At 40.9% G+C, this 10858-nt stretch overlaps 1 protein-coding gene across 1 annotated transcript; it reads right to left on the reverse strand.

Moving 5' to 3' along the window:
• Positions 1-988: 988 nt before the first annotated feature.
• LOC130403968 (hepatocyte nuclear factor 4-beta-like) lies at positions 989-9799 on the reverse strand. The gene is given in 12 exon segments (XM_056608527.1): positions 989-1328; positions 1738-1851; positions 2100-2357; positions 3083-3118; positions 3121-3191; positions 3193-3232; positions 3541-3628; positions 3836-3991; positions 4601-4710; positions 5913-6007; positions 7785-7941; positions 9397-9799. Coding segments are annotated over 12 exon segments (1338 nt in total). The 5' UTR covers positions 9503-9799; the 3' UTR covers positions 989-1221.
• Positions 9800-10858: the final 1059 nt, after the last annotated feature.

Consider the following 10858-nt stretch of genomic DNA (forward strand, 5'->3'; position numbering starts at 1 on the left):
GTGGAGAGAAGGGGAAAGGGCGAGAGGGAGAGCGGGGGAGAGGGGGAGATCTTCTCATCGTTCAGAGCACCCCTTTTTATTTTTAAACGAGCTGAGTCATGGAGAACCTGAAGTTCTCTCTTGTGTTGGCACCTCAAACCTCAAACAACTGACTGATTTGCTAAGCGTTACTAATGAACCCTATAGGATATTGGCTGTACCATAGAGGCTGTAAAGACTTCCTGTTTCCCACTGTCGGAGGGAGATAGAGTGAGAGGAGGGAGGATATAGAAATTAAATAACCAGAAAACCTACGAATAGACCTACATGGTGGCCTGATGGGGCCTTGTAAAGATGTATTTATTTCTAATTGATTATAAAAGATTGACGCAATATCTTCTAAAAATATATGAGTGATACTATTGAGCTAATTGAAAATAGATACATTTTAAAACACAACATCAATTAGTTTTCTACTTTCAGTCCTCGGTTGAAAATTAGGCCTACTTGATTATGCGACTAGGCGCCACAGTGGAACTGCGTTATATACGGGCTTTATGCGCCATCTGCTGGTGATATGCCCGCTTGTTCTGAAACAAAATTTCTTCACATGTTATATACAATTCAAACTTAAATAAGTTAATACAAATGAAATAAAAATAATCATACACCATTTGGCCATTAAATGGGATATAACTAAAAATGTAAAAAACTGAAAACAATTTATTTAACAGCAAATTATTAAAATGGTGTAACCCAGAGGTGTAGATCACAAGAAGATCCACGCACCTGCTACCTCTCACATTGATTGCCTTCTAAATTGACTGAACGGTTCTTTAACCCGTATGTTTTAAATATAGTTATTTGGTAGACGATGCATTAGCCCATTTAGAGACGTTTCATTGCATACTTTTTGAACTTTTATCACTAAATAGGAAAGTTGGTGAGAACAGAAAACCCCCCAAAATATGTTGCACGTTGTGTAACGTTATAAGATACACAAAATGTATCCATAAGAAAATAACACCATATTAATTGAAATTCGATTTTATTCATTATTATTTGATGTTGATGTGTTATTTTAATGATAAAAACATCATGAGGTTCTCCAACAGTGCTAAAGTAAGGACACGTATGGCACTTTGAGTGGATGTCTTTTGTGAGTTGTGAATGCTAATGCATGTCTTTCGGGGTTCACTTCAACGACCGAGCCTACAGCTCCGCTTTTGGTTGCTTGAGGGACTACCTAAAGGCAGGTATGACGGGTGACATGTCTTGGGAAGCTAGTGTGCCGTGTCTGTATTCCTCGGTGCCAGTCTGTGTGGGCAACAGAGAGGCCTCTTGGAGATCTGTTGAAGATCGAGACAGAAAACGGTATCACCACCAGCGTTTTAGCAGATATGGGGCCGCCTACCTATCAACGAAACGTAAAATGCTGCATTAAGAAAAAACATAAGAGACTATCATATGAATGCACTGTTATATGTGGACTATTGTGGTATTTCCGGATTTCTTTAGATCATCTATTTTAGAATAGGTCAAGATGAAATGAAGCGACAGTGTACAATGGGTTCAGTAAATTCCTATGTGTTGCATAGCATCAGCTAAGAAAAAAAATGCTTACTTCAATATTGAATCTTCACCATGGTGCTGATGTTTTATATAATTCACTACAGACTAGTAGACAATCATACAATCACACAGGACGGTTTCATCCCTTCTTTTTTCGAAGAAGATATGCGATTATTTACTCCTTACATGAGGGTCTTGGAAGTATGACTGAGGTTAAGTGGCTCGGCAAAGATCTGTGTCCATACAAGTGGTCTGGGGTCAAGTTGCTGTCAGAAGGCATTGGCATAGATGGGAAAGACCCTGGGGAAAGTCAGAGTGTACAAGTCATTTTGGTTACTCGTTTACTCTCTTTCCACACTTCAATCAGGTCACTCTCTGGTGAAGATTTATAAATATCATATCTGATAGTTAAAAGCCTAAAGGCAGCATAACACCACAGTCCCTTTATGTTTAAATACACCATGTAAAATCAAAAATCTCTTGTGTTCAGAGTCACGCTTATTTGGCATTGGCACGAGCCAAATACACATTGAGTACTCAGTACTGACCCAGGCTGGATCCCTGCTGGGCTGTGGCTCTCTCCCCCAGAAGCATCTCCAGCAGCAGACTGTCCACACTGGCCTCCCCAAGAAGTCTGGCCAGGTGGAGGTCCTCCACCATCTGCCAGGCTACACTCTGCAGTGCAGGCAATGTCAGCAGAAGCTCCCCAAAGCGCCCCCTCTGCCCGCTAGTCACCTCCTCCAGCAACACGTGTGCCTGGAAACGCAGATGGCGGACTGTCTGAGGGCACCCCAAACCCAGGCAGTCTGTCAGAAGAAAAAACAAGGTTAGAAGAAGAAAGACTTTTAGAATGCTAGTGCTTTGGCTCTTCCTGATTGACTTCCAGCTAAAAATGGATGTCTCAGGATATCTGAGGTCTTGATGCTCAAAACTTTGTGAGATTTTTCCAGACCTACTTTAAGCTGCAAGTTTATGTTTGAGCTAGACCTACCAAAATAGCCTGAACGGAAGCAAGCCAATGTGTCCGGTCTTTATTGGAATTTTTTTGAGTTAACGTATGCAAATCTTTGCGACACTGAATGAAAAATTATAAATAGAATAAGGCTACTGTAACCTTCAGTTGTCTCTCCTACATCATCTGTACTGGCCTTCCAACCTCCCATCATCAAACCCGAAAAATAAACTACCTACCTTGTGTTTATCCTTATTGCCTTTTCATGTCCAACTACAGCAGGCACATGCACAATGCATACTTCAACATTGACGTTGAATTAAATCCAATTTTATCATTATCTAATGTCAGTTAAATTTCTCAAATCCATTTGATCTGGTTGTATAAGCAAATTGCTAGGCTCAAAGGACATGCAGGAGTTTATCTGCCAGAAAAACCATAACAGCCCAACATTAATATGTTCTCATCTACCATTGTGAAACCAGGTCGTCTGGACTGACTGGAAGAATGAGGCTAAATGTTCCTGGCAAAATCCGTGTTTGTGTCTGCAAAGCACAGATGAGGTGTTGAGGGACTGACCTGGAGCGAAGAAGACAATGGTCCTGAGGCAGGTAATTCTTTGTCAGTGATGTCGAGCTCTCTCAGAGGTTTAACCAGCTCCTTGTGAATACGGAAAGCCACTCTGGACCTCCATCTCAGCACCTTGTACTGGAATAACAAAGTCATTTCCTGCACAAGAAAAAATATGTGTTTAGGTAAAACTACAGATAACTTTCATTTGTCTGCATGAATTGGTCATTTGTGCTACGATATTAGTCAGACTACATTAAGGCCTAGCAGAATTTAAGAGATATACATGTTTTCTCCTGAAACCCTGATGAAATGTAATTGGCTAAACTACTGCAATTGGATGGGAGAGGGATATTTTTTTTCCCATAAATTTAAAGAAACCTTATCAAAAACCTAATAATATTTCATTTCCAGGATTGAGCTTTTTCCACTGAATTAAATTGTGAAGGGTAAAAGGCACATCTAACCCAAAAGAATGAGGTCATTGTAAGGTAAGGAGCGCCTTGCCACTCCGAGGATAAGATGTTCTGCAGAGTGGGCTCGTAACAGGGCTACCTGCACAAACCAGAGACACAGTTAGTTCACGTTTAGCTCAGAAGGGTAGTCATGCAAAGGCAGACAGGTAGTCATGCAAAACGTCGCCCACCACTGAAAAATGTACACAAGTAGGTCCACCAAGGTAAATACACATGACTTTTGTCTTATAGTTTGTACACCATGTGTAAATTCGTAAGCTGTGATTTGGGCCGTTGGCATCCATACCCTGTCATCTATTGGCAGACAGCAAAATTCAGGGATGCGCTTTGCCCATTCCACCAGCAGAAGGAGTTGCTGCTTCATGGAGTCAAACACGTCACCGACGCAGGCTATCTTCTTGGTGCTGATGTCATAACTCTCTGGCGATAGCAGGGTTAGGAACTAAGGGTGGCAAATCAAATGAAGGATTTTGTGTTTGTGTGAGTGTGTGTGTGTGTGATGAAGAAGGAATGGGAATCATGTTGCATCAGTAGGTGTGGAAAGCCCTTGCGGTACGAGTCTTACAAAGTAGTATGGTGGCCTTGGCTCATCACTAACATCAGGATATAATATAAGTAATCCAAGATGGAAAATCCTCCTGCTTCATTAAGTGGTCTGTTTGTCAATCATCCAATTCATTTCTGTTCATTCTTTCCACAAGAAACAGAGTGCTATCTGGTTGTTATTATGCATTTGAAGGTAATTGGACGTTGGCACACAATCCCAGACCTATAGCACTGCAATTAAATAGTCTATGATTAGATGGGGTCCCTGGGCAATTTGGTCGTTTCTAAGGAGTAACTGAATCTAGCCTACAGCTCGGATCTCCAGGGAGGTGAATAAATGCCTATTGAATGTGCATTATTTTATCCCTACCATTGCTGTCCTCTTTCTGCTTGTTTTATAATGAAAAAGACCAGGTTGTGTGGGGAAATGTAATAATTGAGTTGATTTCTGGTGTGTTGTATCAGTAAGTAAGCAGAGTGTAAGAGAGGTGTACCGTCTCGTTACCTGATGCACACAGGCCTCTGCCTGAAGCAGAACATTGATGGACAGAGTGCCCACTGCTACCTGACCCTCGGCTCTATGGCTACTGATGCGGTCGCGTTCATTCTGCACGGCTGAGGAGCACAAAAAAGATTTAGTAACCATACCAACAACCTCAAATGGACTGAAATCTGTCGTCTTAACAACACTGTTGCCTTTAATTCCTCCTAGTCATTAACTGTGTGAGAAACATGCTGGACAGAAAAGGCATTCACATGTTGCCAAACCTCTTAACGAGTGGTTATTAGGAGGGCAACCAGATGGGCTCGGCCTAGTTCCAATAGGCCTCACCAAGGTTGACAACAAGACCCCTGCCTCCAAGCAATCAGTCATCAGAGCTGCCTGCTCGGCAACCAATCTGCCTATCTGGGGCCTATTCATGGTGCTGGCGTATGAGATAGACACCTGCCTGGCCTTCCATAATGACATAGCTCTATGTTACAGTGTCACAGATGATTCTTCTACGGACCATCAGTTAAGAGATGGATTGGAGTCATCTGAGCCATCTGAAAGACTAGCCTCTTCCTACTTTTTCAGCACCCTGTATGCCTTTATCTTGACAATCAAATAGTGTTTCTCCTTTAGACAAATAATATTATGCACATCAATCATACATACAATAATTTTACATGCTGATATTTCTGTAGCACTATAAAACCTATGTAATGGCATTAAATGTGCAAAAGATGAATACTTTTTCGAAATGGTGGGCAGTGGGAGATGGTATATTTCCCTTGTTTAACAAAGTTATACTTCAAGAAAAGTGATTGAAATGTTTAGATCAGTAGTATGTTGACATTTCACTGGTGCCGAAAAGCGTAGGTCATTGTTCTTTAAACTCTCACCTATAGTACCCTTTGAACTAAATGTTCTATTGAAGGGATGTATCATAACTTTGTTTCATGTACCATACTCCTGTATTGGGATATGGAGAATGAAATCTCTGCACTGAAGCTACCGAGCAAATATTTGGCCGTACAAAGGCATGTTAATTATTCATGAGAGGAGCCCAGTCATGGCCCCTCGAATCCCCATCTCTTTCCTCGACTTATCTATGGCAGCTAATGGCGCGCACACACATACACACAAACACACGAACACACACGAACACACACACACACACACACACACACACACCATTATTGACCTTGGCATGCACTTTAGGTAGAAACTGCAGCTGTATGCTCATGCTTTTGACCGTATGTTGATACCCTATTAGAATGGATGTATGTAACTTTGGCAAGCATACCTTTTGTAAGGGTTATGGTTCTCTCACCTTCCTTTCTCATCCCAGCTCTGAAACATTTGCGCAACCTGCAGGAGCGGCATTGGTTTCTTTTGTCTTTGTCCACAATGCATTGCCTGCTAAACCTGAGAAGGAAAGGTAGAGACGATGAGAAACTGCACTCTCGGGCAAAGAAAAGGCTTTTGATTTGTCCTTTCGGGGGCCGACGGAGACTTTCTGAGAAGTTGCCGTGTTGTTTGAAAGAAGTCTGCTAGGCTGTTGTTGACAATGGACATGCCGCGGCAGACAACCACTCAGACAAAGGTGTACACTTTTCACTGTCACATACGATACGTCAATCCCCCTCCAAGGGAAGAAGGCCATCCGCCGCTATATCTCACCATTGATTTTCAGTCCATTGTTATTGAAGATAGGTTATTGCATTCATGCCTGGACAGAGTCCGGTATCTATGCCAGTCAACATGTTTTTTATCTTCCTCAAACAGGATACATCTCACTCTGCAAAGGATTCAATACTCCCATGGAAGGCATAGATCATTGTATATTACTTGATTTCTTTGTGACACTAATTCCAATGCTTGATTTGCAAAGCAGTTAGAGTAATGCGTGTCAAGGAAAAATGATTAGGTCTAATACATGCTTATGAAGGTACGTTCAGCTAAGCCTTCTGTAGTGTAGAGAGGATGTTTGTTTCTATCCAAAAACGTATTTCAAGGGAGGTTATGCTAACATGACCATTGGAGTGGAACAAGAGTGACTCTGAGCAATGAGTGAGGGTCACTATGCTGATGAGGGGCCTTGGAGCCCTCTTGGCTATGTGTAGGGAAGTATGATATGCACATGTGCTGCTTACGTGCATGTGATCATTAGGTAGTAGGGATGTGTACGTCGCGACTGATTCGTTACAACGAACGAATCCCGAACGTGAACGACAAGAACTGGTTCCCCAAAACAAGAAGAACTGGTTCTTTGATTCTTTTTTTTAACATCAACCAAACATATGGTCACGTAAATAAAATTTACAAACGAACAGAGCTCCGTCTCCCCGCGACTTATATTGATTGAGTCTACAACTTCCTCAAAGATTCAGCCAATGAGAGGTAGCAATGGTGTTGGAATGGCACCTGGGTAAACCAATGACAAGGCGGTACCGTCGAATATGCGCGCTTTCTCTCTGACGTATCTTGGGTCATACCATTCGACTCATATATCCCCCTACATTTTTTCGAAAATAGACTTGACCTCCATCTGTTTATTGGATAAACGCATTTCCCAATCCCAGGAGTCTTTGCTCCATTGTACGTCAATTTAAGAACAACCAAAGAAATTAAACTGCAGTTCGTATTTTTTATTTATGACCATGCAAGTTCTGTAATGCCTGAACAATGAAGAATTAAATGTAAAGTAAAATAAAATTATAAATGTAAAACCATGAATGAATATAGAGAGTAAGCAAGTGGTATAAATATTGGTGGGACGTTCGACATACTATATAGCAGGCATCTCCAAACGGCGGACTGCGGTCTTGACGGTCCTATCCGGACCCACGACCAATTAAAAAAAAAAAAAAAAAATTATAAAAAAAAGTTTTTTTATTTTTAATTTTTTTTAAGATGTAATCTGACGTAACGAACGAATCAAAACGAACGAATCAAATAAACGAATCGTTATAGTGAACCGAAAGAACTAGTTCCCGGAAAAGAATAATTTTGCCCATCCCTATTAGGTAGTGATACATAGGAGATGACTCTGCAGAACGCACTGTAAAATGTATGAAGATGTAAATGTGCAGCCCCCTCTAATGTAATTCCTCCATGATCAATCAATCCATATACATTTTTTAAACACAGTAGCACCACTCCTATCGTGGTTTACTATGTGTTGTCTTTTGATGGTTCTCACCTGCAAGTGTAGCTCTGATTTTTGCGGATACTCCTCCTGAAGAAACCCTTGCAGCCGTCACAGCTGGACGCGCCATAGTGTTTGCCGGTGGCCCGGTCTGCACATATGGAGCACAGGATGGCACTGCTATCAGCAGATGCTGCCCCCTCTGTTGCCTCTGTTAATTAAAACATAATGGATGTCAGTTCCTCTAGGGCTTTGCAGCACAGTGCTCTATGTACACTCTCTTTGCGGGGGGGGCATGATTAACTGATTGGTTGTAGGTCTTTCCATTTTTGTCCTGACAAATCAGTGGGATTTCCCGTTGGTTGAAACAGAACTATTTGTATGGCCGCATGTTTCCATGTGTTGATGGACTCATGGATGTAATGCTTTGATTTAATTGACAATTGGTAACTTGCATTCAGAGTGCAGATATGTGCAGTGTTAAATTAGTTAGGCAACTAGTTAGCATCAGGCCAGATCAGCACCAGTGATAGCAGGGAAAAGAGGGCTGGTAAATATGTCATTGTTATGTGGAGCTGCCCAAAGCTTAGGCATCTGGGAGAGCTGCTACTTATTACCACAGAGCAAGGGGAAACTCCCCTTTTAATTAAAACTGATGTACAGCAATTGGCAGGCCAAAGTCCACACGCTTTTCTACTATAAGGAGCAATGCTTCCATTTCGTTCTGTGTTTCCCTCGGTTGTATTCCTTCAGTATTTGATTACTGCAGCATTGTCTGTGCTAAAATTGCTGTTCATCAAATACACTCTATCTTGATTTTTTGTTTTTGCTTGTATCCCTGGACACTGGCCCGAGGCAGTTTTGTATGTAAATCACATGCTTAGTTTCTGTAGGCAGAGCAGCCAGGGATTACATTTTAACAATGGGAAGGCTTTCAATGGTCAAAGATCAGTTAGATTGAATTAAGAGATTAGAGTACATATGCCTTCCGCTTAGCTGCATTTGTAGAGTATTCTGCTGGTTGAGCATTCCTATTTAATGTTCAAAAGAGAAGGACTGATTCAGCACAGCAGAATGCAAATGATGATTTACTAGATTAGGTGGAAAAAAATCGAACGACCATGTATACCAACAAGCCTTGTATGTTCATGTCTTTCATCATGTAACCTGTTTTATTGAATGAGGTCCTCCTAACACATTTTTCTTTGCAAAGGTCTTTGAAGCAATAGCAAATAAGAAACCGAAACATATACCAGATCATTAAAATTACAGACCAGGATCTAACGTTTACAGTTATGTGGCCTGTACATTGCGAAGTCACATTAAAATAACTCCATTTTGGAAGCAAAGTCATCAGGTGGGTTTTATGCGGAGACATTTTTTGAAACGGCTAGTGTCTCTCATACAAACGTGGCAAAACTACGTTTTTATTAGACTGGGTACGGCATATTTACATTGATTGAGGATTTTGTAGTACTTCAACTCTCTTGAATCCTCTTAATATGGCGAAACAAAAATATCCCATGATGCATAGCCCCATATTATCATATAATTGTATTATGATAATAGTATTATCACAGTATTATCATATAATTGTTTTGTTTTACACTTACAAATAAACATCTGCTGACGCATTGCAGTAGATGAGTTCAACACATAATCATACCTGTTATATTTACATGCACAGGTAATTCCCTTGTGTTGTCAAATCCCACCATGGCCAAGGACTGGGCGAAGGCAGCACTATACTCACTGCAGTCCAGGTTTAGCATAGTCCCGTTCAACCTTATGGCTCTAAGGCACACTCACACTCTTCTACTACGTCAGCCCGAATAACAGCGTCACAGACAATGTGACACCCCTGCCCTTCTTGTTTTTGTAGTGTCCTCTTGGTCTGGTCAGAGCATGATAACATCTGCTATTCTGACCCCATCATCTGTGTGACAATGCCTTGTGGTGGCTTGATTAGGGTCCTGCTGGAGTCGTCAACAAGGAGTTGTTTGGTGTGCTTAACCTTAAGAATGAAACTTTGAAGAAGCAAGAGGGTAACTTTGATTGGGTGCCTGGTGTCTGCTGGCGGGTACCTTAATAAAAGGGAGGGTTCAGAGACATTTCAACATGAGTCGTCCCACGCCAAACACAAACAGAATAAAGCCAAACAGGTATGACGTGCGTTGAAATTTCCACATCGCATGAACATCTTGGTTATCCAATGTTAAAAAAGTTCTGTCATCTATTTAAGGCATAGTTGTGACAAATCATCAAACACAGATTATATGCAAATACCATGCTGATTGTAATTATTTGTTGATACAATAGTTTTCAGAAACATTTTACTTCCTTAACTAGGAAAGGCTTCTCATCTATTTTCACCTTTGTCCTCAGCCATCGATTGTTTGTTGCTATTGATTAGTAGGTCTGATAGTGCATGTTTGCAAATAGACCTTGCCCCTTTGATACAGATAACGTAAACCTGCAAGATAGATTTTGTCTATCAAACAAATACCTTACTGCCATTGAACTGAATTAAATGACGATTTACACTCAACAAGCATTACTTAAAAAATTATTATTAGTATACCAAACAAAGTATTGAGATATATATGAGAAATTATCACATAATATCTGAAAGGTGGATTTTAGACTATATTGTCCCATTTAAGCTTCTCTTAAATTATTTCAGTAGTTTTATTTAATATACGCAAATATTTTCCTTGCCTGCTGTGAGCATTCTTATACTTTTTGAAAAATGAAAAGAATTAAGAACTCATACAAGAAAGGGCAATTTAGGCAAGTCAGCCTAAAACGCAGATATAAATGTGAATGTCTTCATCGCAATTTATCTATACATTTTTTGTACAAATTAGAACAAATTATATGTCAGACCACACATGAGTTTTTTTTCCAGTACTGATATCCATCATACTTTAGTGTAATGGGATTTCCTGGTTGAGTGACACTCCTTCCCTGAATGTCATGCCGGGTTTGGGGTCAGACCTCGTCAGGCCCTGCCTCCTACACTCCAACACTGTACAGGTGATTGATGGATGGAAGTGGCGGTGGCAAGACTGCAGCCTGGACTTCCCTGCTCACCCAGTCTCACCACAGCAGCTTTACAGGATTCAATA

This window comes from Gadus chalcogrammus, chromosome 14, assembly GCF_026213295.1.
Source record: "Gadus chalcogrammus isolate NIFS_2021 chromosome 14, NIFS_Gcha_1.0, whole genome shotgun sequence".
Lineage (NCBI taxonomy): Eukaryota > Metazoa > Chordata > Actinopteri > Gadiformes > Gadidae > Gadus > Gadus chalcogrammus.